We start from the raw sequence: 27,602 nt of genomic DNA, 5'->3' as shown, positions 1-27,602 counted from the left end.
TCCCATGTGGTCCCAGTCCAAGGGGATGCAGGATCCTGGTGCAAGGAGCTCCACAATTCCCATGTGGTCCCAGTCCAAAGGGATGCAGGATCTTGGGGGATGCAGAATCTTGGTCCAAAGGGATGCAGGATCCCGGTGCAAGGAGCTCCACAATTCCCATGCGGTCCCAGTCCAAAGGGATGCAGGATCCCAGTGCCAGGAGCTCCGTGATCCCCCTGTATTCCTGAGGAAAAGGGATGCACCATCCTGGCTCGCGGGACTGCACAACCCGAACACAGCGCTGCCTTCACCTCCCACCCCATCCACGTTTTTGGGGTGGAAACACTCACTTTAGGGCAGAAAACCCCCAAGGTTGTTGGGGAGGACGCCGTCCCCTTTTCAGGGCAGGAAGGCGCCGAGCCCGAGCTCCTGCCGTGCCGGGCGGGGACTACAAGTCCCGGCAGGCGCGGCTGCAGCTCCCGGCGTGCCCGGGGCCGGCGGAGCGCAGCGAGGGCAGCGGAACGGGCCGGGCCGGGCCGGGCGGGCGCTGCTGCTGCCCTCCCTCGGCACGGGGCCGAGCCGGGCCGAGCCGAGCCCAACCGGGCCGGACTGCGCCGAGCCCAGCCGAGGAGTTCAACCGGACCGAGCCGGGCCGAGCCGAGCCGAGGAGTTCAACCGGACCGAGCCGGGCCGAGCCGGGCCGGGCCGGGCCGAGCCGGGCCGAGGTGCCCAACCGGACCGTGCCGAGCCGAGTCGGGCCGAGCTGAGCCCAACCGGGCCGGACTGCGCCGAGCCCAGCCGAGGAGTTCAACCGGACCGAGCCGGGCCGAGCCGAGGAGTTCAGCCGGACCGAGCCGGGACGAGCCGAGCCCAACCGGGCCGGACTGCGCCGAGCCCAGCCGAGGAGTTCAACCGGACCGTGCCGAGCCGAGCCGGGCCGAGCCCAGCCGAGGAGTTCGACCGGACCGAGCCGAGCCGAGCCGGGCCGAGCCGAGGAGTTTAACCGGACCGTGCCGAGCCGAGCCGAGCCGAGCCCAACCGGGCCGGACTGCGCCGAACCCAGCCGAGGAGCCCAACCGGACCGAGCCGGGCCGAGCCGAGGAGTTCAACCGGACCGAGCCGGGCCGAGACGAGCCGAGTGGGGCCGAACTGAGCTGAGGAGCCGAATCGAGCGCAGCCGAACCGACCCGAGCGGGGCCGAACGGGGCTGAACCGAGCCGAGGGGCCGAACCGAACCGAGCCGAGCCGAGCCGAGCCGAACCACTTCGTGTCTCCCCGTTCCCCACCGGTGAGTGCGGGGCCGGGGGTCGCGGGGGTCCCCGGGGCAGGGGGGGCTCGCAGCCCACCTTTTGGGGGTGCCGGGGGGGTTTTGGGGTGCTCCCCCCTGTCCTGCGCCATCCCGGAGCGCTTTGAACTCGTAGTTGCTTTTTTTCCCCTTATTTTGCTGTAATTAATCGTTCCCCCCCCAAATCCGTGCCGCCCTCGCCCCCGGCAGCGGCCCCCGGGAGGCTCCTGCGGGGCGAGGGGGTTTTGGGGGTCTCCAGCAGCTCTTTCTCCCAAAACCCGGTGGTCCCGGGGGACTGTGAGCCCCCCGGCAGCTCGGGGGGACCAGCCCGAGTCGCCTTTCCCATCGGGAACCCCCCCGAACACGGTGGGGAAACTGAGGCACGGATGCTTCGGGACACCCGGGGGGTCTCTGGCACCCCCCGGTTTGGGGGACGCAAAGTGAGGAGCCCTTTTGGGGTGTGAAATGATGGGGAAATTGGGATACCTCGTGTCACACGAATTTTTTTTGAGGGGGGGTCACCAAGAGGACACACAGCGTGTCCCCCCCCCCCCCCCACTCTCCCAGGGAATTTGGGGAGGCAATAGAGGGGCTGCCCCAAACCTTCAGCCACCGAATTAATTACATTCACGAATTAATTGCGAGGCAGGAAACGATTACGCAGACCCCAAGAGCTTCGGGCAGTCAGATGATGGGGGAAATTTCCTTAAAAAAAACCCAAAAAACAAAAACAACAAAAAAAACCCCCCCAAACAAACAACAAAAATAAAAACACCACCAACAAAAAAACCCGAAAAAAAAACAAACAAAAAAAGAAACACGAAGAAAATCTGGTGGTTATTGTGCTGGTGTAAGATAAATAAATAAGCCGGTGCGAGTCCGGGGAAAGCAGGGCTCGTTTCCAGGAATCCCAGCGCTTGGGGCACGGGGGGAGTTGGTGTTTTTTATATAACAGAGTCCGGCAGGCAGCGAAGGGAGGGTTTGGGGGGGTTATTTTTTCTTCCCCCCCCCTTCTTCTGTACTTCCCTGCCATGTTTGCTTGGCTTCATGCACGGCTGCTCCGGCTGGAGCTGGGATGGAGCTGGTTCCTCCCAGCCTGTGCTCACCTGCTGCAGGAGGGATCCAGCGTGGCTGGGAAGTGCTGGGAATTTGGGATTTGGGGTGGCTGGATTTGGGGGAACACCCAGATTGGGGTTTTAGGGGGGTCAGACCAGCGGGTGCTGAGCTGTGGAGGGCAGCCTGGTGTTTTCCAAAGGATGCTGGCTTTGCTTCCTGAGGGATTCTAACTTCGCTTCCTGAGGGATGCCGGCCCCGCGTGGTTTTTGTGGGTTTTTTTGGTGTTTTCCGAGGGATGCCGGCCCTGCCTGCCCGACCTTATCAGTAGGAAACTGCGAACTGCGCCGGGGTGGAGCTGGGCCATCCAGCATCCGGGTGTTTGGGATGGAGCCGTGATCCCAGCCAGGATTTTATTGCTTTTTCCACGTTTCGTGGGCGTCCAGCGTGTTCCTGGTCCCTTCTGTCCTGCCCTGCCTTCCCTGTTTGCTGTGGGAAGTGGGAAGAGCCCCTTGGGATGATGTGGGGGGACGTTCGCAGGGCTGAGGGTGGAGTGGCCTGAAAACAAACAGGGAAATGGGGCTGGGGAGGCCATGCTGGGGGTGTCCCCCCCAAAAAACCCACAGTGGTGATGGGAAAAACATCCTCGTGTCCTGGAATGCTGAGGGAAAAACATCCTCGTGTCTCCCCCAAAAAACCCACATTGCTGAGGGGAAAACATCCTCGTGTCCCCCCCAAAAAAACCCACAGTGCTGAGGGGAAAACATCCTCATGTTCTGCAGTGCTGGGGGTGTCCCCCCCCCCCCAAAAACCCACAGTGCTGAGGGAAAAACATCCACGTGTCCCCCCCAGAAAACCCACAGTGGTGATGGGAAAAACATCCTCGTGTCCCCCCCAAAAACCCACAGTGCTGAGGGGAAAACGTCCCCCCCAAAAAACCCACAGTGCTGAGGGAAAAATATCCTCGTGTCCTGGAGTGCTGAGGGGAAAACATCCTCGTGTCCCCTCCAAAAAACCCACAGTGCTGAGGGAAAAACATCCTTGTGTCCCCCCCAAAAAACCCACAGTGCTGAGGGAAAACCATCCTCGTGTCCCCCCCAAAAAACCCACAGTGCTGAGGGGAAAACATCCTTGTGTGCCCCCCAAAAAACCCACAGTGGTGATGGGAAAAACATCCTCGTGTGCCCCCCAAAAAACCCACAGTGCTGAGAGAAAAACCATCCTCGTGTCCTGGAGTGCTGAGGGTCTGATGTGATGGGATCCCATCCCTGGATTGATGTTTCTCCCTTGTTCCTTGGGGTGTAGAGAGCAGGGATGGAGCTGCCACACCCCTGTCCCCTCTGTGGGGACGAAAACTCCCATCTGGAGATTTTGGGGTGGTTTTGGAGGGCAGCTCGAGCTGGGCTCGCCTCAAGGGAGCTGTTTTGTAAGTGCCCTGTGTGGGGTTATCCCATATCCTGGACAAAGGGGAAGTGGCCAGGGGCCAGCAGCGGTGTCCTGGGCGTGGGGCTGCGGCTGGCAGTGCCACCACACGTCCCTGTGGCACTCTGTGACAACTTCCCAGAGCCCTGTTTGCTGTGAGGGATCCCAGGAGGATCCCAGGAGGATCCCAGGAGGATCCCAGGGAGGCAGCGCTGGGTGTTTGACCACCCCATAAAAGAGCAGAAGGTGCTCAGAGGTGCCAGCTGTGCTGTCACCACCCTGTGGTGGCCTTCCCATGGTGGCACCACCTCCATGAGCTTCTCCAAGCTGCGTGGTGCTGGTGTGGGGGCAGGCAGGGTCACACTGGTGGCCCTGTGGCCGTTGTCACCGGGGCTGTGACGCTTGGGAGGGTGGAAGGGGGGATCTCTCCCTGCCCACACAGGGGGTTTGTGCCCATCTTTTTTTCCTCTCGAGCCCTTCCAAATTCCTGTCCCTCCTCCTGGCACTTGGCTTGTGCTTGGAGCAGGTTTTACCTGCGGATTTGCCTGCACATCAGAGGTTCCCTGACGTGGAATTCCCAGGAATTGGGAGTCTGGGATGAGCTCTGGGTGCTGCTCCTTTTCCTGGGAGGCTGAGAAAATCGGGAGTGGGGGATGCTCCATCTCTGGAGGCCCAGAGGCACTTCTGGGGGGATTTTGGGGAGGGGGATGCTGCAGGAGCATTGGGATGGGCACCGTGGGATGATTTGCAGCCAGTGCTGGGTGGGATCACCTGGCCGGGCTCACCTGGGAAGGGTTCAAGGTCTCCCCCAAATGTCCCTTCAGGTTGTGCCACCTTATCTTTAAAGCCTCTTCTAGGAATTGCCCGCGGGGTTTTGTCACCTTTCCTCGGAGCGCTTTTGGCTCCAAACAACCTCCCCACACCCTGAGCTCTGCCTGGCTCCCCTCCTTTGGTTAAATGGGTGCAAAATCCGGATAAACCTGAAACTCCCAGTGTGGGGATGGCCAGGGGGGTTCTTGGAGCCGCGAGGGCAGCAAGGATGTGCCCTGGGGATTTTGGGGCTGGGAATATTCTGGAGGAAATGAGGAGGGAAGGGGGCTGCATCCACCTGGCACACACTGTCCAGCATTTCCCTGCTGCCAGGTGAGGAGGGAGCTGGGTGCCAGTTGAGCATTTTGGAGAAATTTGGGGCAGGCAAAGGAGAAATCCCAGCTTGGTGGGGAGGAAAAAAAACCCAAAAAAACCCCCCCTCATGGCTCCTGCAGGGGCTCCAAGCGGAGCAAGGTGCCCGGGAGAGGCGGCACGGTGCCAGGCCAGGGGCTGGGCTGGCAGCGGGGGCTCCGAGGGAGCAGTTTGACCTTCAGGGAGCAGGAAAGCTGAGCCTGGCAGCGAGGAGGGCACAGCACAAACCCCTCCGGAGCGGTGAGCAGCGCTGGGCACGGCAGGCGATGCCAGGGGGGCACCGGGCTGCTTTGGGAGGGCAAGGCAGGGGCTGTCCCAAATTTGTTTAATCCAGCTCTGCCTCCACTGTGCTGGAGGCTGGACAGGGAGTATTTATAAATATTTATAAATATTTATAAATATTACCTCCTCGCAGCAGCATGGAGCCCCGAGGGAGGGAGGGAGGCGGTGCTGGGAGTGCCTCTGGCACTGGGAGGGTGGCAGGGGGTGGCCGCTGTCACCTTGTGCTGGTGGCAGGTGGCACCGTGAGCTTGGGGCGCCCTGGGCCGGTTCTGTCGCCAGTTTATGGGTGGTTTCCTCCTGTTTTATGGGGTGATTTCTGCCTGTTTCATGGGATGTTTTCTGCCCCCTTTCTGGGATGATTTCTCCACAGTTTCTGGGTGGTTTCTCTCCACTTTTTAGGATGATTTGTCCCCACTTTCTGGGATGATTTCTGCCCTCTTTATGGGATGTTTTCTGCCCCCTTTCTGGGTGGTTTCTCCCCACTTTATGGGATGTTTTCTGCCTGTTTTATGGGATGTTTTCTGCCCCCCTTTCTGGGATGATTTCTCCACAGTTTCTGGGTGGTTTCTCTCCACTTTCTGGGATGATTTCTCTCCATTTTATGGGATGATTTCTCCCCACTTCATGGGATGATTTCTGCCCCCTTCCTGGGTAGTTTCTCCCCACTTTCTGTGATGATTTCTGCCCCCTTTCTGGGATGATTTCTCCCCAGTTTCTGGGATAATTTCTGTCCTTTTCTGGGATGATTTCTCCCCACTTTCTGGGATAATTTCTGCCCCTTTTCTGGGATAATTTCTGCCCCTTTTCTGAGATGATCTCAGCCCCCTTCCTGGGGTTTCTCCCTCCTTTCTAGGATGATTTCTGCCCCCTTTCTGGGATAATTTCTGCCCCTTTTCTGGGATGATTTCTCCCCACTTTCTGGGATGATTTCTGCCCCTTTTCTGGGATGATTTCTGCCCCCTTTCTGGGATAATTTCTGCCCCTTTTCTGGGATGATTTCTGCCCCTTTTCTGGGATGATTTCTCCCCACTTTCTGGGATAATTTCTGTCCTTTTCTGGGATGATTTCTCCCCACTTTCTGGGATAATTTCTGCCCCTTTTCTGGGATGATTTCTGCCCCTTTTCTGGGATGATTTCTCCCCCCTTTCTGGGATAATTTCTGCCCCTTTTCTGGGATGCTTTCTCCCCACTTTCTGGGATAATTTCTGCCCCTTTCTGGGATGATTTCTGCCCCCTTTCTGGGGTTTCTCCCCACTTTCTGGGATAATTTCTGCCCCCTTTCTAGGATGATTTCTGACCCCTTTCTGGGATAATTTCTGCCCCTTTCCTGGGATGATTTCTGCCCCCTTCCTGGGGTTTCTCCCCCCTTTCTGGGATGGTTTCTGGGATTTTGGAGCGGGTGGCGGGGCTGTCCCAGCCCCCGGAGCGGTGTCTGGGCTGGATCCCAGGTCCTGCCTGTTCCCCTGATCGCTCATTTATGCGCTTATTTCAAAAGGCCAACACCCAAATCGCCCGGAGTGACCCCGGGCCGGGGTTTTCCCTTTCTTTCCCGGGATGTGCAGCAGGACCTGGAGCCTGCGTGTCCCTCCCAAGGTCACCGGGTCCCCTCCTCTGTCGCGATTAATCACCGGGCTGGTGCCTGAGCCCATCCTCCTGCCTGTTCACACTTTTATTTTTAATTGCTGCCGTGGATGGGGGCAGGGGCTGTGAATTCCCAGCCGGGTCAGTCGGACAGGGATGTTTCCAGCAGGGCTCTGCAGCTCCTGCCCAGCTTTGTTTGGGGGGTCTGACAGTCTGGGGGTCCCCCTGCCCCTCCAACCCAGCTGGGTGATGCTCCACAGCCATCCCTCAGCTGTATGGGTTTTTTGGGGATAAAAGACGATTTTTTGGGATGGAGAGACACCAGAACAAGGCTATGTGTGTATTATTAACCCCTTAATGGCTGCCAAGCCCAGCTGTGCTCTCCTTCCCACACCTTGCCACCACCAAGGGGGTTTTTTATGGACTCTGTAAATTCACTGACACAAAGGACACGCAGCAGAGCCTGATGCTTCTCCCTCCCTGGGTGGGCCAGCCTTACCTGGCTGTTTGGGGCCAGCCCTGTCCATGTTTTTCCCATGTTTTTCCCGTGTGGGATCCCTGGGCCCTTTCCAGGCTCGGTGTTTAACGCCGGCCAGGGAAAACATTTGGCCTCTGACCCAGCGCCTGTTAACAACGTCCCGCTCCACGTTGCTGACATGCCGGGGCTAAAAACAGTCCTGGTGACTCAGTGCCTCGCTGCTGCTGTCAACTGACCCTGGCCTGGCTCTGCCAAGGCCCTCCTCTGCTCCTTCTGCCTCTGGAGTGTGGGGACAGAGCCTCTCAGTGGGGCTGGGAGGGTTCCCAGGGATCCCAAGAACCCTGCCCCACACAGCTCCAGGGTGGAAGGAACCTCTGGATGGGGCTGGGATGGTTCCCAGGGGTCCCAGGAGTTCCCCACACACAGATTCCAGTGATCCCCACACAGCTCTTGGGTAGAAGGAGCCTTTGGTGGGGCTGGGATGGTTCCCAGGGGTCACAAGAACCCTGCCCCACACAGCTCCAGGGTGAAAGGAATCTTTGGATGGGGCTGGGATGGTTCCAAGGGGTCCCAGAGGCTCCCCACACACAGATCCCAGGGATCCCCACACAGCTCTTGGGTAGAAGGAGCCTCTGGATGGGGCTGGGATGGTTCCCAGGGGTCACAGGAGCTCTGCCCCACACAGCTCCAGGGTGGAAGGAGCCTTTGGTGGGGCTGGGATGGTTCCCAGGGGTCCCAAGAACCCTGCCCCACACAGCTCCAGGGTGGAAGGAATCTTTGGATGGGACTGGGATGGTTCCCAGGGGTCCCAGAGGCTCCCCACACAGGGATCCCAGTGATCCCCACACAGTTCTTGGGTAGAAAAAAAAAAAAAAAAACAAACCCCAAAACAAGCAGGTTTGGAGGTTTGGAGGAGTTTTTTTTTTGCAACTTCCCCCCGCCCTGCACCCCACGTGGCTGCTGAAAATGAGGAACACGAGGCTGGCCCAGAGAGAGGGAACTGTGGCCTGGTGGCCCTGGCACCTGCAGGGTCCCCAAACCCCTCTGTGACCTCCTGGCACCTGCAGGGTCCCCAAACCCCTCTGTGACCTCCTGGTGGTACCTGCAGGGTCCCCAAACCCCTCTGTGACCTCCTGGTGGCACCTGCAGGGTCCCCAAACCCCTCTGTGACCTCCTGGTGGTACCTGCAGGGTCCCCAAACCCCTCTGTGGCACCTGCAGGGTCCCCAAACCCCTCTGTGACCTCCTGGTGGCACTTGCAGGGTCCCCAAACCCCTCTGTGACCTCCTGGTGGCACCTGCAGGGTCCCCAAACCCCTCTGTGGCACCTGCAGGGTCCTCAAACCCCTCTGTGGCCTTCTGGTGGTACCTGCAGGGTCCCCAAACCCCTCTGTGACCTCCTGGCCACTTGCAGGGTCCCCAAACCCCTGTGTGACCTCCTGGTGGCACCTGCAGGGTCCCCAAACCCCTCTGTGGCACCTGCAGGGTCCCCAGACCCCTCTGTGACCTCCTGGTGGTACCTGCAGGGTCCCCAACCCCCTCTGTGACCTCCTGGTGGTACCTGCAGGGTCCCCAAACCCCTCTGTGACCTCCTGGTGGCACCTGCAGGGTCCCCAAACCCTTCTGTGACCTCCTGGCCACTTGCAGGGTCCCCAAACCCCTCTGTGACCTGGTGGTACCTGCAGGGTCCCCAAACCCCTCTGTGACCTCCTGGTGGCACCTGCAGGGTCCCCAAACCCCTCTGTGGCACCTGCAGGGTCCCCAAACCCCTCTGTGACCTCCTGGTGGCACCTGCAGGGTCCCCAAACCCCTCTGTGACCTCCTGGCCACTTGCAGGGTCCCCAAACCCCTCTGTGACCCCCTGTCCCCACACAGCAGGGTGACAGCAGAGCCCGTCCCCAGGCTGGGACACCCCTGGGCTGGCTCTGTGGGTGTGTGGTGAGGTGACACCCTGGGCTGGGGTCCCTCGTGTCCCTCCCTGCCACCCCCCTGTCCCTGCCCACGTCCTGTCTGAGAATGAAAACCAAGGAAGGAAGGAAGGAGGAAGGGAAGGCCGGGCCGGCCCCTGGCGAGCAGCAAAGCTCTTTTCACTTCTTGCTTCTCCTTTTCTTCTCGCTGTGTGTGGCACTCAGGGGTGACAGGAGGCGTGTGGCACTTGGGGTGACAGGGGGCGTGTGGCACTCAGGGGTGGCAGGGGACGTGTGGCACTCAGAGGGGTGGCAGGAGGTGTGTGGCACTTGGGGTGGCAGGAGGTGTGTGGCACTCAGAGGGGTGACAGGAGGTGTGTGGCACTCAGGGGTGGCAGGAGGTGTGTGGCACTCAGGGGTGACAGGAGGTGTGTGGCACTCAGAGGGGTGGCAGGAGGCGTGTGGCACTTGGGTGGCAGGAGGTGTGTGGCACTCAGAGGGGTGACAGGGGCGTGTGGCACTTGGGGTGGCAGGAGGCGTGTGGCACTTGGGTGACAGGGGGCCTGTGGCACTCAGAGGTGGCAGGAGGCGTGTGGCACTCAGGGGTGGCAGGAGGTGTGTGGCACTCAGGGGTGGCAGGAGGTGTGTGGCGCTTGGGGTGGCAGGAGGCGTGTGGCACTCAGAGGTGACAGGGGGCATGTGGCACTTGGGGTGACAGGGGGTGTGTGGCACTCAGGGGTGACAGGGGGTGTGTGGCACTCAGGGGTGGCAGGAGGCGTGTGGCACTCCCAGGGGTGACAGGGGCGTGTGGCACTCAGGGGTGGCAGGAGGCGTGTGGCACTCAGGGGTGGCAGGAGGCGTGTGGCACTCAGAGGGGTGACAGGAGGTGTGTGGCACTTGGGGTGACAGGAGGTGTGTGGCACTTGCAGGGGTGGCAGGAGGCGTGTGGCACTTGGGTGGCAGGAGGTGTGTGGCACTCAGGGGTGACAGGGGACGTGTGGCACTCGGGGTGACAGGGGACGTGTGGCACTCAGGGGTGGCAGGAGGCCTGTGGCACTCAGAGGGGTGGCAGGTTGCAGGACAGCGCCCGATGTCCCCACAGATGTCCCACAGGTGTCCCACAGATGTCCCCACAGATGTCCCCAAAGATGCCCCACAGATGTCCCACAGGTGTCCCCACAGATGTCCCCAAAGATGTCCCACAGATGTCCCTGTAGATGTCCCAACAGGTGTCCCACAGATGTCCCTGCAGGTGTCACCACAGGTGTCCCCACAGGCAGTTCCCTGGTGTTTCCTGTCGTTCCCTGGCATTCCCTGGCGTTCCCTGGCATTCCCTGTCATTCCCTGGCATTCCCTGTCATTCCCTGGCGTTCCCTGACATTCCCTGGTGTTCCCTGACATTCCCTGGTGTTCCCTGGCATTCCCTGGTGTTCCCTGGGGCTGGGGGTGCTGCTGCATCCTGCACAGCCCCTGTCCTGCGCTCCTCATGGCTGGAAAAGCGCAGTCAGCTCTGGGATCATCCGGATTTTCCCTGATTTTCCACCCCTCCATCCCCTTCCCAACTGTTCCTCTCCCCCTCCAGACCTCCCTGGAGTCCACCTTCATTCCCTTCCTCTTTCCTGCCCCTCCAGCTTTTCCCAACTGTCCTCAAAGGGGTGGAAAAAGCTGGAGAATTGATTTTTTGTGGGTGTTGCAGCCTCTATGGACAAGGCTGGCTTGGGCTCTCCCAGTAAGAACCAGTCTGGGGCTCCCACTGGTGCTGGGATGGCTCTGGTTCAGTGGGAAAAGCACGGGGTGCCCTCGCAGGAATGACAGGCTGGAGCTCATCTGGCTGTCCCCATGGATCAGGGGGGGCTGGGATGTGTCCCCAGGGTGGGACGTGGGCCCTGTGTCCCCGGGGTGGGATGTGGGCCCCGTGTCCCCAGGGTGGGACGTGGGCCCCGTGTCCCCGGGGTGGGATGTGGGCCCCGTGTCCCCAGGGTGGGACGTGGGCCCCGTGTCCCCAGGGTGGGACGTGGGCCCCGTGTCCCCAAGGTGGGACGTGGGCCTCGTGTCCCCAGGGTGGGACGTGGGCCCCGTGTCCCCGGGGTGGGATGTGGGCCCCGTGTCCCCAGGGTGGGACGTGGGCCCCGTGTCCCCAGGGTGGGACGTGGGCCCCGTGTCCCCAAGGTGGGACGTGGGCCTCGTGTCCCCAGGGTGGGACGTGGGCCCCGTGTCCCCGGGGTGGGACGTGGGCCCCGTGTCCCCGGGGTGGGATAAGGGCCCTGTGTCCCCAGGGTGGGACGTGGGCCCCGTGTCCCCGGGGTGGGACGTGGGTCCTGTTGTCCCCAGGGTGGGACGTGGGCCCCGTGTCCCCAGGGTGGGACGTGGGCCCCGTGTCCCCAGGGTGGGACGTGGGCCCCGTGTCCCCATCCCCGTGTCCCCATCCTGTCCCACTCCGCCCTCCTGCCGGGGCTGACTCAGAGCGAAAGCAGAAGCTGCTCGGCGTTTTGGGGGCTGGGGGGGAAGCCAAGCAGAACCAAAGGGGTTATTTTAAACCTGACCTGATTTCATCCCCTCTCCTCACCGAGCCAAGCCCTGGCCACCCTTCCCCATCCTCATCCTCATCCTCTGCAGCTCTTCTCGGGAGCTTTTGGCTCTCCCAGCCCCGTTTTTTGGGGGGTCCTGCAGCCGGGCTGGGTGGTGGCCGGGGGGCCAGCAGGGTGCTGTGTTGTGGGTGGCAGTGCCGTGGCACCCTTCCCGTGACACCCACGGGTGCCAGCCCTTCTCCCTCGCCCTTCCCTTCATGTCTGGGGTTGTACATCCCCCGTGGGCATCAGCCGTGGGTTTCCCCCATTGTTCAGCCCTGGTTTGGGGTTGTACATCCCCTGTAGGGATCAGCCGTGGGTTTCGGCCTTGGTTTGGGGTTGTACATCCCTTGTAGGGATCAGCCGTGGGTTTCCCCCATCGTTCAGCCTTGTTTTGGGGTTGTACATCCCCTGTAGGGATCAGCTGTGGGTTCCCCCATCGTTCAGCCTTGGTTTGGGGTTGTACACCCCTCGTAGGGATCAGCCGTGGGTTTCGGCCTTGTTTTGGGGTTGTACATCCCTCGTAGGGATCAGCTGTGGGTTCCCCCCGTTGTTCAGCCTTGTTTTGGGGTTGTACATCCCCCGTGGGCATCAGCTGTGGGTTTCCCTGTCGTTCAGCCTTGTTGCATCCTCCGGGGGCTCTCCCTGGGCTCTTTTCCAGGGTCCATTTCTCATCCCCGTGCCCTCCTCCACGATGTTCCCCTCAAGGAATGTCCCGTGGGTCGCTGTCCCCAGCTCCAGGCTCCCATCCCCCTTGGGCCAGGCCCCCGTGGCTGATTAATTCCCTTCCCCTGGCGCTCCATAGCTGCTCTCGGGCTGTGTCAGCGCGTCGCCGCTGCCTTGATTTCATTTCCCCTCCGGGTAACGCGGCACCGGCTCCGGGTGACTGCTGAGGCCTCGTGTTTAAACAGCAAAACCCTCCAGAAATCTCCAATTTCCCCTCCCTGCCCGTTCCCCTCACAGCTTTTCCTTCGAGGATGCACAGGGTGATGCTGTGAGGATGCACAGGATGATGATGATGCTGTGAGGATGCACGGGGTGATGCTGTGAGGATGCACAGGGTGATGCTGCTGTGAGGGTGCACAGGGTGATGCTGTGAGGATGCACAGGGTGATGATGATGATGCTGTGAGGATGCATGGGGTGATGCTGCTGTGAGGTGATGCTGCTGTGAGGATGCACGGGGTGATGATGATGCTGTGAGGATGCACAGGGTGATCATGTGAGGATTCACAGGGTGATGATGCTGTGAGGATGCACGGGGTGATGCTGTGAGGATGCACAGGGTGATGCAGTGAGGATGCACAGGATGATGCTGTGAGGATGCACAGGATGATGATGATGCTGCTGTGAGGATGCACGGGGTGATGCTGTGAGGGTGCACAGGGTGATGCTGTGAGGATGCACGGGGTGCTGATGCTGCTGTGAGGATGCACGGGGTGCTGATGCTGCCGCACTCCGGACCCCCACAGCACCTCCTGCATCCCCCGCGTGGGAAACCAGCCCCGTGGAAAGCCCCGGTGGCCGGGGCGGCTCCCCAAGCCCCGGCATCCCCCACCCTCCGCCGTCCCCTTTGTCCCGGGGAACAAGGGCCGGTCTGTGCCGGGCGCGGTGCCCCCCGTGCCCGCGCTCGCGTGCGGGTCCCGCACAGAGCCCGCCTTGTTCGCCCCGCGCCCGGCCGGGCTTTGCTTCGAGCTGCCCCTGGCTCCTGGCACCCGCCGGGCCTTTTCTCCCTGCCCTGCCCTCGCTTTCCCTTTCCCTTTCGCTCCCGGGCTCGCTCTGGCTTCTGCCATGTTGGGGAAGTGGCTCCGGGGTGAGTGCGCGGTGCTCCATTGGGGTTCCCCTCCTGCCATGCCTTAATTTCCCTCCTCTCCTTGTCAATCCCAGTTCTGGCCCCCCTTACCCATCCTCATCCTCATCCTCATCCTCATCCTCATCCTCATCCTCATCCTCGAGAGTTTGCCTTCTCTAGAGCTTCCTGGGGGTGCTTTTGACTTTCTCAGTTTCCTTCTCCACGCCTCAGTTTCCCTCTCCGTGCCTCAGTTTCCCTCTCCATGCCTCAGTTTCCCTGCTGTGCCTCAGTTTCCCTCTCTGTGCCTCAGTTTCCCTCTCCGTGCCTCAGTTTCCCTCTCCGTGCCTCAGTTTCCCTGCTGTGCCTCAGTTTCCCTGCTGTGCCTCAGTTTCTCTCTCTGTGCCTCAGTTTCCCTCTCTGTGCCTCAGTTTCCCTCTCTGTGCCTCAGTTTCCCTCTCCGTGCCTCAGTTTCCCTCTCCGTGCCTCAGTTTCCCTCTCCGTGTTTCAGTTTCCTTCTCCGTGCCTCAGTTTCCCTCTCTGTACCTCAGTTTCCCTCTCCATGCCTCAGTTTCCCTCTCCGTGCCTCAGTTTCCCTCTCTGTACCTCAGTTTCCCTCTCCGTGCCTTAGTTTCCCTCTCCGTGCCTCAGTTTCCCTCTCCGTGCCTCAGTTTCCCTCTCCGTGCCTCAGTTTCCCTCTCCATGCCTCAGTTTCCCTCTCCGTGCCTCAGTTTCCCTGCTGTGCCTCAGTTTCTCTCTCCGTGCCTCAGTTTCTCTCTCAGTGCCTCAGTTTCCCTCTCCGTGCCTCAATTTCCCTCTCCATGCCTCAATTTCCCTCTCCATGCCTCAATTTCCCTCTCCATACCTCAGTTTCCCTCTCCATACCTCAGTTTCCCTGCCGTACCTCAGTTTCCTCTCCATACCTCAGTTTCCCTCTCCGTGCCTCAGTTTCCCTCTCCGTGCCTCAGTTTCCCTCTCCATGCCTCAGTTTCCCTCTCCGTGCCTCAGTTTCCCTGCTGTGCCTCAGTTTCTCTCTCCGTGCCTCAGTTTCCCTCTCCGTGCCTCAGTTTCCCTCTCCGCGCCTCAGTTTCCCTGCTGTGCCTCAGTTTCCCTGCTGTGCCTCAGTTTCCCTCTCCATGCCTCAGTTTCCCTCTCCGTGCCTCAGTTTCCCTCTCCGTGCCTCAGTTTCCCTCTCCGGGCCTCAGTTTCCCTCTCTGTGCCTCAGTTTCCCTCTCCGTGCCTCAGTTTCCCTCTCCGTGCCTCAGTTTCCCTCTCCATGCCTCAGTTTCCCTCTCCGTGCCTCAGTGTCACTCTCCATACCTCAGTTTCCCTCTCCGGGCCTCAGTTTCCCTCTCTGTGCCTCAGTTTCCCTGCTGTACCTCAGTTTCTCTCTCCGTGCCTCAGTTTCCCTCTCCGTGCCTCAGTTTCCCTCTCCGTGCCTCAGTTTCCCTCTCCGTGCCTCAGTTTCCCTGCTGTGCCTCAGTTTCCCTGCTGTCCAGGCCGTCGCTGAGGTGCCGTGTCCTCCCGCCAGGGTGACCCTCGTGCCGTGCGTGCCGGTGGCCGCCAGCCCCCGGTGCCACCATGGCGTCGCGCATCGGGCTGCGGATGGAGCTGATGAAGCAGCAGGCGCAGCAGGAAGCGGAGCGGGAGCGCGTGCAGCAGCAGATGATGATGAGCTACATGCAGCAGCAGCGCATGCCCGTGGCCTCCAGCCCCGCCATCAACACCCCCGTCCACTTCCAGTCCCCACCGCCCGTACCCGGAGAAGTCCTCAAGGTACCGCGGCGTCCCCCTGCGCGGCTCCAGGACAACCCACGGGTGTCCCTGACGGGTTTTGTCCCCGCAGGTCCAGTCCTACCTGGAGAACCCCACCACCTACCACCTGCAGAAGTCTCGGGACAAGAAGGTGCAGGCGTATCTCTCCGAAACCTACGGGAACAAGTTCGCCGCCCACGTCAGCCCCGCCAGCCACTCTCCCAAACCGCCCCCGGCTGCCGCGTCCCCCGGCGGCGTCCGGCCCGGCCACGTCCTGTCCTCCTCGGCGGGCAACAGCGCTCCCAACAGCCCCATGGCCATGCTCAACATCGGCTCCAACCCCGAGCGGGAGGTGAGCAGCTGCCACTGGGCACACGCAGGGTGCTGGGCAGGGCAGAGGAGCCCACGGGCGCTTTGTCCTTTTCTCCTTTTCAGTTCGATGAGGTCATCGATGACATCATGCGCCTGGATGATGTTTTGGGCTACATGAACCCCGAAGTTCACATGCCCAACACGGTGAGTGGAGGGTGACGGGGAGGGGCTGGACCTGGGGGTGGCACAGTGTCCCTGCAGCTGCAGAGGTGGCATGGAGGGGACCTGGTGGCAGCCCAAGCCAGCCTTGTCCCTGGAGACACCAACACCCACAAGAATCAGTTCTCCAGCTTTTTTTCCCCCTTGAGGACAGTTGGGAATGCTTTGAAAAAACTGGAGAGGTGGGAGAGAGGCATGGGGAGGGAACAAGGGTGGAGAGATGAGAGCCAGGGGAGGTTTCCCTGCCAGGAGCTTGGAGCAGTCGGATCCGTGTGGCAGCTCATGCCTCCCAGTGGGGTCCATCCCGCCCAGCCCTTCCCAGATGTGATTCTCCTGCCCTGTTTTAGATGTTGGCCATGGTAGGGGATCAGCTGTGCCCTTTAAAGCCCTCTTGAAGTTTTCTTCTCTGCTCTGGTGAAAGCTGCTTTAAGGACCTGGGAAGACGATTCCACCTGCCCAGTGCCCAGCCCTGAGTGGAGTTAACCCAGCTGGGTGTGAGCCCGGTGCCCAGCCCTGTGTGGAGCTAACCCAGCTGGGTGTGAGCCCCGTGCCCAGCCCTGCGTGGAGCTAACCCAGCTGTCCCTCTGCTTTCCAGCTGCCCATGTCCAGCAGCCACATGAATGTCTACAGTGGGGACCCGCAGGTGACGGCGTCACTCGTTGGTGTCACCAGCAGCTCCTGCCCCGCCGACCTCACCCAGAAGAGAGAACTCACAGGTGTGTCCTGGCCCCAGAGCGAGTGACAAAAATGGGGCTGCCCTGTCCCCATGGGGGTGCAGGGCTCCAGTGCCAACCCTTGTCCCCTCCGGGTGACACCGTGGGTCTCTTGCAGATGCCGAGAGCCGAGCCCTGGCCAAAGAGCGCCAGAAGAAAGACAATCACAACCTGAGTGAGTTCAGCTCCTCCTTTCCCTCTCCTGACCCCACAGCCTTTCCCCATCACTCTTCCTCCTCATTCCCCCTTCCCACCTCAGCTGGCCCTCAGGAAAGCCACCCCGCTGTCCTCCTGGGGAGGAGATCAGACCTGCTGGGCCAGGGATGGGGCAGGGTTGTCTCCTGAGCTTCCTCACCCCGGGCACGACATGGGGGTGTGGGACACGAGGGGCACGAAGGACACGTGGAAGGGACACGGAGCCTTCCCTGCTCCTGCTGCCTCCTGACTTCCATCCCTCTCCTCTCACCCGCAGTCGAGAGGCGGCGAAGGTTCAACATCAACGACCGCATCAAGGAGCTGGGAATGCTGATCCCCAAAGCCAACGACCTGTGCGTACCCGCGGCTCTGATCCCGGGGTCACCGGGGGCTCTTGGGGTGCAGCAGCGGTGAGGGGCCGCACTGCTGGCACCCAGCTCCATCCCTTTTTCCATCCTGGGTGACAGGGACGTGCGCTGGAACAAAGGGACGATCCTGAAGGCGTCCGTGGACTACATCAAGAGGATGCAGAAGGACCTGCAGAGGTCCCGGGACCTGGAGAATCACTCACGGCGCCTGGAGATGGCAAACAAGCAGCTGCTGCTCCGCATCCAGGTGAGCTTCCCTGGGCTCTCCCCCGCCTCTGCCCCAGCCCAGCCCCACCAGCCCCTCACTCCTGCCCCACTGAGGGCACGGCCAGGGCATCTCCTGCTGTTTTTTGGCTGGGAAGTCACCAGGAGCGAAGTCTCGTGACAAACCCGATGTGTGAGGCTCACTGAGCTGGCATGGATCACCACGGATCTTCCAGGGGCTCCTTCCCTGAGGGCTTCTCAGTCTGTTCCACCTCCATATGTGTCCCCAAGCGTGCCACCCCCACCAAAGCCCCTCTGTGTCCCCTTGGCAGGAGCTGGAGATGCAGGCACGCGTGCACGGGCTGCCCACCTCCTCGCCCTCGGGCGTCAACGTGGCCGAGCTGGCTCAGCAGGTGGTGAAGCAAGAAGCCAGCGGGGACGAGGGGACCCTGGAGCCGCTGCTGCCACCCCCGGACCCCGACTCGCAGCCGCAGCCGGCGCTGCCCGCGCCGCCCCAGTCTCCCTATCACCAGCTGGACTTTACCCACAGCCTGAGCTTCGATGATGGCTCCCAGGGCTTCCCGGACAGCGCTTCCTTCCCATCCCTATCCAAGAAGGAGCTGGACTTGATGCTGATGCAGGACACGATGCTGCCCCTGGCCTCTGACCCCTTGTTCTCGGCCATGTCCCCGGAGGCCTCCAAGGCCAGCAGCCGCCGCAGCAGCTTCAGCATGGAGGACACGGACATGCTGTGATGGGGGGCTGCCAGGGCGGGGGCTGCAGCTCCAGCTTTGGCTGGGTGAGCCCCAGGGTGCTCCTGGCAGGAGGAGCCCGTCCCACCACGCACTGGATCTCCCCAGGAGCACCTTTCTCTATGCAACCGGGGCTCGGCTGGGCGCCGCCGTGTCTTTCGCAGCTTCTTTTCGCCAGGAGGGGAACGGACCTTCCTGGCTTTGCCGTGGCGCTGGCCTGGCTGCAGGTCCCACAGATCCCACAGATCCCACAGATCCCACAGATCCCACAGATCCCACAGATCCCAGAGCCTGGCTGCAGATCCCACAGATCCCAGAGCCTGGCTGCAGATCCCACAGATCCCACAGCCTGGCTGCGGATCACAGAGCCTGGCTGCAGATCCCACAGCCTCTCTGCAGATCCCACAGATCCCACAGCCTGGCTGCAGATCCCACAGCCTCTCTGCAGATCCCACAGATCCCACAGATCCCACAGATCCCACAGATCCCACAGATCCTACAGCCTGACTGCAGATCCCACAGATCCCACAGCCTCTCTGCAGATCCCACAGATCCCAGAGCCTGGCTGCAGATCCCACAGATCCCACAGATCCCACAGATCCCACAGCCTGACTGCAGATCCTACAGATCCCAGAGCCTGGCTGCAGATCCCAGAGCCTCTCTGCAGATCCCGCAGCCTCTCTGCAGATCCCACAGATCTCACAGCCTCTCTGCAGACCCCACAGCCTCTCTGCAGATCCCACAGCCTGGCTGCAGATCCCTCAGCCTCTCTGCAGATCCCACAGCCTCTCTGCAGACCCCACAGATCCCACAGCCTCTCTGCAGACCCCACAGCCTGGCAGCGGTGTCTGGGCTGCTTTGCCTTTCAGCAGAGGCCTCCTGGCCTCAGCCCCTTTCCCCGGAGCCCCCGGGACGATGCTGCGAGCTTGGTGTCCTCCTGTTTGGTGTCTCCTCGCCTTCCCTGGGATCCTTCATCCCCCACGAGCCTTCCCAGCCCCTGGATGCTTCCCAGTCCAGCCAGTTCCTCCTTCCCCGCTGCCTCTGGGGTCACAGGAGGGTGACAAGGGGTTAATTAGCGCCTGTTCATTAAGGGGGTGTTGTCTGCAGGTGGATGTGGAAGGTCTCCACAACGCCTGGGATGGGGGGGTTCGATGCTCCACCACCCCAAAACCTCCGGGCAAGGCTGCCAGGTGCCCCTGAGTGCCCCCGAGATGTCCCTGCAGTGTCTCTGTGCCCCGTGACACCCCCAGCTCTTCCCTGGCAGGATAAAAGGGTTTCACACTTCTGCTTTTGGGGATATTTCTTCCAAGTCCTGCCCCAACATGGGCATGAAGCTGCAGGGAATGGTTCATGCCCACTGCCCAGCTGGGAACTGGGGGGTGGTTTTCTCTTCCCAGTCTCACCAGTTGGTTGCAGAGCTCGGTGGTTGTCTCTTCCCAGTCTCACCAGTTGGTTGCAGAGTTTGGTGGTTTTCTCTTCCCAGTCTCACCAGTTGGTTGCAGAGCTCAGTGGTTTTCCCTTCCCAGTCTCACCAGTTGGTTGCAGAGCTCTGTACTGGGGAGCTGCTTCGTGCTCCCAGCTCCTGCCTCCCCACTCCAGCTGCAGGGAAATGGGAAGACAGGAGGGAAAATCCCCTGTGGGGTTATTAAAGGAGAGAAACGAGGCTGGAGAGCACAGGGGACCCCTTGGTGGTTGTCCCCTCCCAAGCTGGGGGGACAGAGGTGCCCCGCGGTGGCAGATTTGGGGTGGGAAGTTGGGGGGCAGCCCCACAGAGGGGCTGGTGGGATGTGAGGGTGCGGGGAGGTGCAGAAGGTGGGGAGGAAGAGGAAGGAGGAGTTGGAGCAGGAGGGGACCCTGGGTGGCAGGAGAGGGGCTCCAGGTGCCCACCTGGAGAAGAGAAGGATCCAGGAGATGTCGGAGCTGAGGGGGCTCCGCGCTGCAGCTCTGGGGGTGTTCATGAGGCCTTGGCACCCTTTGTGTGCTGCCATCAGTGCCTGCCAGGAGAATTGTCCCCACCAGGGTCACCCCTGGGTGCTGGGGACCCGGGGGCGTGGGACAGCCATGGGTCTGTGCCCTCCCAAGGGGCTGGGTGGGTTCTCCACGCCACGAAATCCCACAGGAAATTGGGATTATTGTGGCTTTAGGGTGCCCACAGGCAAGGCCAGGCACCGCTCAGCACGAGATGTCTCCCCTGGCTGTGAGTAAACAGTTGTGGATTATAATTACTATTTTTTTTAATCTTTTTTTGGGAGTTTTGTTTGGTTTTTTTTTTTTTTTTTTTAATGCACTGTGCTCTGATTAAAAAATTTTACTACTGTTTTATAAATAAATGTATAAAAGAATGAACTGGAATGGAAGAAGAATCATTAAAAATATATTTATTTACAACATCCTGGAGCGTGGCAGCTTCTTCTTTGTCCTGGAGGTTGGATCAGCAGCATCCTCTGGGTGTTGGGGCCCTTGGGCCAGGCAAGTTTGGGGGATTCTCCTGCCCAGTGCGAGGGAAAAAAAAAAAAAATCTACTTTTAAAGTGTCCTACTGAGCCTGTGCCTGGAAAAACTCGCCACAAGTCACATCTGCAGCCCCTCAGCCACATGCCAGCTTCCCAATCCCCTCGGTGCTGCTGTTAAACACACACAGGAGGGGGAAAAAAGCAAGAAAATCCACCTTAAATTAGACTTCCCAGTCTGGAAAATCACAGGGGTTTATCTTGGAAACTTCATTAAAAAGAGAAGGAGGGGAAGAAAAAACGAGAGGAGGCTGAAGGTGCTGAGGGCGGGGGAGAAGGAGCAACTGGTTCCAGACACTTTAGAGAGGAAAAAAAAAAAAAAAAATTAAAAAAAAATCCCTGATTTGATTTATCAGGGGAGCGTGAACACTAAATAGAGAACAACGCCTGGAGTGTGAATTATTTCCTATATTAGCACAGAGAAAAACTGATAGCCTTTTCATGTCAGGAGAATAGCGTGCGGGAGGGAGGGCAGCAGTGACATTGTTCCAGCTCGGGCTTTGCTCGCTCTTTATCAGCCCGAGATCAAAATTTATTCCCAGGATGAGGCCTGCGGCCCGGCTCAGGCCCTAGAGATTTTTAAGGGCCTAATTAAGAAAACAGGATGAAAATGGCGAAATAAGAGGGCAATTTACTTCTTGCAGAATAGGGAGATCAAATCAACTTATGAGCAATTAATGTGCACGAGGAGAGAATAAAGGGATGGCGGGATATGGAAGAGGGGCCTCATTTTAATGACAAGCTCTGGTGTTGGCATAGAGGATTACTCTGAAGGTCAGATGGAGATTGAAACGACCTTGCAGATTCTTAACCCTCCTTCCAATTAACAGAACGAACTCAGAAATGCAAAAGAGCCTGGCTGGGAGCGCTGTCATCCCTTTATGTGCTGCGGGGAGGAGTGGGGAGGGGGGAAAAATAAAATTATAAAGGGGAGAGAGGACGAAAGGGGCTTTCCTCAGCTTCCACAGACGGGAGAGGAGGTTCTTAATTACAGCCCGTGAGGCAGCACGGAAAAATGGAGTGGGAGAGGAAAGGGAGAGGGAAAAGGGAGAGGGAAAAGGGAGAGGGAAAAGGAGAGGGGAAAGGGGGAGAGGAAAGGGAGAGGGAAAAGGGAGAGGGAAAAGGGGGAGGGAAAATCAGAGGGAAAAGGGAGAGGGAAAAGAGAAGGAAAATGGAGAGGGAAAAGGGAGAGGGAAAAGGGAGAGGGAAAAGGGGGAGGGAAAAGGGAGAGGGAAAAGGGAGAGGAAAAAGGGAGAGGGAAAAGGGAGAGGGAAAAGGAGAGGGAAATAGAGGGAAATGGGAGAGGGGAAAGAGAGAGGGAAAAGGGAGAGGGGAAAAGGGAGAGGGAAAATAGAGGGAAATGGGAGAGGGAAATGGGAGAGGGGAAAGAGAGAGGGAAAAGGGAGAGGGGAAAAGGGAGAGGGAAAATAGAGGGAAATGGGAGAGGGAAATGGGAGAGGGGAAAGAGAGAGGGAAAAGGGAGAGGGGAAAAGGGAGAGGGAAAATAGAGGGAAATGGGAGAGGGAAAATAGAGGGAAATGGGAGAGGGGAAAGGGAGAGGGGAAAAGGAGAGGGAAAGTGAGAGGGGAAAGGGAGAGGGAAAATGGAGAGGAGAAAGGGAGAGGGCAAAGGGAGAGGGGGAAGGGAGAGGGGAAAGAGAGAGGGAAAAGGGAGAGGGAAAAGGGAGAGGGGAAAGGGAGAGGGAAAGGGCGAGGGGAAAGGGAGAGGGAGCGCTGGCTGGGCTGGGGGGATGAGGTGGTGCCGGGCTCTGCGTGCTGGGTGGACTGGAACGGACTGGGACGGACTGGGATGGTCTGGGACAGACTGGGACAGACTGGGACAGACTGGGAGAGACTGGGATGGAGTGGAATGATGTGGGATGGACTGGAACGGACTGGGATGGACTGGGATGGACTGGGATGGACTGGGACGGACTGGGATGGCCTGGGACGGATTGGGAGGGACTGGGATGGACTGGGATGGACTGGGACGGACTGGGACATACTGGGAGGGACGGACGAGCTGCGGGACGGGGACAGCACTGGAGCCACCGCAGCGCGAGGCTGCCGGTCCCGGTTTCGGGTTTGTTCCCATGGGAAGGGGGAAGGACGGGGACACCGGGAGCGGCTGGAGGGGACCCCGGGATGGGGCCCCGGGGCCGGGCTGGCTCGGGACGGCAGCGGCGAGGCTGCAGCGGGGCTGAGCAGCCACAAGAGAGAGCCCGAAGGTTGCGGAGCCGCCGGGGCTGGGCGGGACGCGGCTGCCGAGACCCCGCGGGTACCGGGAGCGGGGCGGGGGCGCTGCCCGGGGCTCGGGGGGCTCACCTGGACAGGAGAAGGTCCAAGGAGAGCTGGGGGGCTCCTCTGGAGAAGAGAAGGTCCAGGGAGAGATGGGGGGACTCACCTGGAGAGGAGAAGGTCCAGGGAGAGCTGGGGGGGCTCCTCTGGAGAGGAGAAGGTCCAGGGAGAGCTGGGGATGCTCACCTGGAGGGGAGAAGGTCTAGGGAGAGCTGGGGATGCTCACCTGGACAGGAGAAGGTCCAGGGAGAGCTGGGGATGCTCACCTGGAGGGGAGAAGGTCCAGGGAGAGCTGGGGGGGCTCACCTGGAGAGGAGAAGGTCCAGGGAGAGCTGGGGGGGCTCACCTGGAGGGGAGAAGGTCCAGGGATGCTCACCTGGAGGGGAGTAGGTCTAGGGAGAGCTGGGGATGCTCACCTGGAGAGGAGAAGGTCCAGAGAGAGCTGGGGGGGCTCACCTGGAGAGGAGAAGGTCCAGGGATGCTCACCTGGAGGGGAGAAGGTCCAGGGAGAGCTGGGGGGGCTCACCTGGAGGGGAGAAGGTCCAGGGAGAGTTCAGAACCTCTTGCAGGGCCTGAAGGGGCTCCAGGAGAGCTGGAGAGGGACCAGGGACAAGGATGGAGGGATTTGGGCATGTCCTGACCTTCTTCTCCTTCTTCTTCCTTGCTGTGTTGGTGACACTTTTCTGTTGGTTTAAGGTACGGACACACTGTCCAACATAAATGATAGATTTTGGCACGTTGCTGTAAACATGGCACAATGTTTGGTGTAAAATTTTATAAATTAAAATAAATTAATAGAAATTTTATACAAAATATATAATTTATAGGTATATTTATATATAATAATATATAATTTTATATGCTTATAAATAATAATAAATAATAGTTATATATAACAATATTTATTTAGATGTAATTAGGATAAATATAAATGAATATAAATAATACGTTATTAATAATTATAAATTAACATAAATAACAAATTATTCTAAATAACAAATTGATATAAATTTTATAAATTTTGGTATATAAATTTTATAATTTTATCACATTTTTGGAATAAAATTTGAACACCGCCCTGAGGGCCGACAGAACGCCACGGCCGAGCTGCTGGACAGCGCTCAGCAGGTCAGAGAAAGAATGTTCTGGATAACAGAAAATAAACAGCCTTGAGAAGCTGATCTGCACATTTCAGTCTCTGTTGGCCGCACGGGCTGGGAAATGAGGATTTTTACACTCTGGGGTCACCTCAACACCCAAACCCCAAGCCCTGGCATGGCCAGCCCAGCCCTGGGACCAGGAGCCATTCCCTGCCTGGCTGCTGAGTTTTCCTCTGGAGCCATCCCCAGTTCAGCTCCTTCAGTGTCGGAACTCAAAATGTCCCTCAGACATTTTCAGAGGTTCCAGGCCTTGGTCAGAAGCATTTTAGACCCTGTCAAGCAGCTGAAAACAGCTGTGATCTTGAGTTTGAACCATGGAATGAATTACCAACTTTGAAGGTGGAACAAGCAGTCACAGAGGGTTAGATGGTATAGTAAAAGTAGTCACAAATTAGAGGGTAAAATTTTTTAGTATTGTACAGGGGGGTTTTAACACCTGTACAGGGGGGTTTTACTTTGTACAGGGGGGTCAGGAGTTCTAAGATGGAGGAAAGTGGGCCTGATCCTGTTCTTCCTCCTTCTTCTTCCTTACCTCCATGTTCTTGGTGATGTTGGCATTTTTCTATTGGTTTAGGCTAGGGACACACTGTTCAACGTAGATGATAGATATTGGCACATTATTGTAAATATAGTACACGTAATTTCTTGTATATAATGTTTGTACCATCCCACTGAGGGGCAGAGCCCCACACGCTGCCCTGCAGGACAGAGCTGCGGCAGGGCAGCAGAACTTGTTATAGATAAGCAAAAATAAACAACCTTGAAACCAGCACGGACGAACTATGGCTTCTTCTTTGGCAACGGGGCAGAAAGACAGAGACTTTCTACAATCTCGGAATCACCAATACCCACAGATTCCGACATGGAGCCACCCTCAGTCCCAATCCCACCCTCAATCCACATTTTCCTCCCATTTGGGAATGTGGAATTCCTCACCCCACTGCACCCCAAATCCTGGCTATCAGCTCGCTCTTCCTGAGAGCCACCCTCGATCCCAATCCTGGGATTTTCATCCCATTTGGGAATGTGGAATTCCTCACCCCAAACCCCCTCAGGGCCCTGCTGTTCGTTTGTCCACCTCCCACTCCACCCCAGAGTTCTTTTCCCATCTTCCCCCCAACGCTCTGGAGCTGCTTTAATCAGCTCTGAGTTTTCATTTCTTGCCTTTCTCCCTCTCCTTTTTTGAGGGGGCAGTGAAATTTATACAATATTTAAGCAGCATAGTGGAGTCCTGGAAGATATTATTAATGTAAAAGGGACAGGCTGGAAATGCACTTGAACCTGGTTACAATTAGAGGGTGATTTTTCTAAAGGTCAATGAATTCAGATAATATCCACAGGGGGGAAAAGAAATTTAATACCTTTTTAGTGAATTAATTAATTATAATATTATATCAGCTTGGGGTTCTTTTCCAGAATGATTAAGGGAACGATCTGTCTTTGGAGAGGCTGGGGGAAGTCAGAGGGAGAAGGAGAGACTGACGGAGGGAAGGGAGAGGGGGGCAGACTTTAATGGGAGAATAATGGAGCCTTTTCTTTCCTTTCAAAACTTACTGTATTTCCAGGCCACATGATCCCAGCCTGCCGGGTGCAGACCCCTCCCTTCCAGCCTCTCCAAAGGTTTCTGGAGGGAATATTCTGAGTTTTCACCTTTCCAAAGCTCCTCTGGATGCTTCAGCATCTCCGAGGCCGGACGTGGTGCCAACCTCAGAGGCAAACTCCATCCCCGGTGCCAGCAGCCCCGTGCCCAGGGCTGGCAGAGGGGGTTGTGGCCAGCTGGGATGGCACAATGTCCCCAGGAGCCACCAAAATCTGTGGCTTTGGCTCTGCTCAACCTGGGGGAGCCCCCAGGCCCCCAGCCCTCAGCGGTGTTGGTTTATCTGCAGCCCAGGCTGAAGCTGGAATTTACACTCCCTGCTAATCCAGCCAGCCTCAGAAATTAATTACGGCCTTGTACATTAAAAATTAACATAACCTTTCTGGATATATGTTCTTATGGCACAGGAGTGGGCCAGAGTCCCTCGGCTGCCTGTAATTGGAGCTGCTTTGCTTCTAATTCTTTCCCCCCACCCCCCGCCCTGTTTTTTAGAGATGTGGACATTTGAACTCATTAATCACCAGCCTGGTAGCTGGTAAAGTTTAAGGGGTTTGTAATTGCCTCTGCTGCTGGCAGAGTTTGCAGGGGAGGGGGAGATCAGGGGGAGGGTCTCCTCTCTTCTTCCTTGGAGGGGTTAAAGCAGCAGCCACGGGCTGGGGTGTGCTGGGATGGGCTGGGCCCCCCAAAACTCGCCAGGGAGGTTCTCAGGGCTTGGCTGGAGGAGAGATGGGTGAGAAAAGGCTTTTGCTGAAGTCACTCTGCCGTTCCAGGAGCTACTTTCACACTGAAATAAAAGCAACTCTTTTAAATTTGGTTTTGTTGGGAATTACAGCACACTCCCCTCCTCCTGCTGAGCTTCAGAGATGCCAGCCCAGGCAGGGGGATGGATCCAAAGCTGGATGGTTTGGGGTGCCCCAGGCTGCCAGGGCTGCTCTCACCGAGCACTGGGAACATCTGGAGCAGCGGGACGGGGTTGGGATTGCCAGGGGTGGTTTGTGCCTCCTAAACCAAAATGTGTTACGGGCACAAGGAGCCTCTTCCTGCAGCAGCATCATCACACCCTGGCCTTCATCACATCCTCGGGGATCCACCTTCCTGATCTCCCCCTGAGGGGCTTGGAGAACCTCCCAAAAATCCAGCCCTGGGTGAAGCTGCTGCTGCTGGAATTATTGGATTGTTTGGATTTTTAGGGACCCCATCCCGTCCCCTCCTCCCTGCCACGATCCCAGCGTGGCTTTGGACACTCCCAGGGATGGAGCAGCCTCCCGAGGAAGGGGATTTAGGGGGTCCAGGTTGTGGTGCTGTGCTGGTGCCTCAAAACCCGGCACTGCCCCTGTCCTCCCGCTCCTCCCGGGTAATGTTCATCCCTCAGCCTTCATCCCTCCTCCTCCTCCTCTGCTTCCAAGAGGAGAGAGAACTTCCCAAACCTTTGGGCACATCTCTTCCCTCCTTCCCCATCTCCCCACCACCTTTCATCAAACCAACCCTTTCATCCCTCATCCTCCCCCTCCAAGCCCTCCACCTCCCTCAGCCAGCCGGGAGAGAGCCAGCTCAATCCACATTTTCCTCCCATTTGGGACTGTGGAATCCCTCACCCCACTGCACCCCAAATCCTGGCTATCAGCTCCCTCTTCCTGAGAGCCACCCTCAGTCCCAATCTGGGATTTTCATCCCATTTGGGAATATAGAATTCCTCACCCCACTGCACCCCAAATCCTGGCTATCAGATCCCTCTGCCTTGCAGTCACCCTCAGTCCCAATTCCATCCTCAATCCACATTTTCCTCCCATTTGGGAATGTGGAATTCCTCATCCCATTGCACCCCAAATCCTGGCAATCTGCTCCCTCTGCCTGTGAGCCACCCTCAGTCCCAATCCTGGGATTTTCCTCCCATTTGGGACTGTGGAATTCCTCACCCCACTGCACCCTAACTCCTCTTCCCTCCTTCCCCATCTCCCCACCATCTTTCATCAAACCAACCCTTTCATCCCTCATCCTC

General features: G+C 58.6%; 1 protein-coding gene across 1 annotated transcript; it reads left to right on the top strand.

Moving 5' to 3' along the window:
• Window positions 1-461: 461 nt before the first annotated feature.
• TFEB (transcription factor EB) lies at window positions 462-18,540 on the top strand. Its single transcript, XM_030291975.4, has 9 exons — window positions 462-1,267; window positions 15,054-15,298; window positions 15,369-15,629; window positions 15,713-15,793; window positions 16,404-16,524; window positions 16,640-16,696; window positions 16,994-17,069; window positions 17,184-17,331; window positions 17,621-18,540. The coding sequence occupies exons 2-9, from the start codon at window positions 15,104-15,106 to the stop codon at window positions 18,041-18,043; spliced, it is 1,362 nt and encodes a 453-aa protein (XP_030147835.1). The 5' UTR covers window positions 462-1,267; window positions 15,054-15,103; the 3' UTR covers window positions 18,044-18,540.
• The last annotated feature ends 9,062 nt before the right edge of the window (window positions 18,541-27,602 follow it).

The sequence above is a fragment of the Taeniopygia guttata genome, chromosome 26 (assembly GCF_048771995.1).
Source record: "Taeniopygia guttata chromosome 26, bTaeGut7.mat, whole genome shotgun sequence".
NCBI classification, from domain to species: domain Eukaryota; kingdom Metazoa; phylum Chordata; class Aves; order Passeriformes; family Estrildidae; genus Taeniopygia; species Taeniopygia guttata.
Note: the sequence above shows the minus strand (reverse complement) of the source record. Positions and strands in the feature narration are given on the sequence as shown.

Bases quoted from the DNA above. Each gene is read 5' to 3' on its own strand.
- TFEB (XM_030291975.4), top strand. From the start codon at position 15,104: ATGGCGTCGCGCATCGGGCTGCGGATGGAGCTGATGAAGCAGCAGGCG. The intron at 15,630-15,712 runs GTGAGCAGCTGC...TCTCCTTTTCAG, and splicing joins GCTCCAACCCCGAGCGGGAG to TTCGATGAGGTCATCGATGA. The intron at 17,332-17,620 runs GTGAGCTTCCCT...TCCCCTTGGCAG, and splicing joins AGCTGCTGCTCCGCATCCAG to GAGCTGGAGATGCAGGCACG.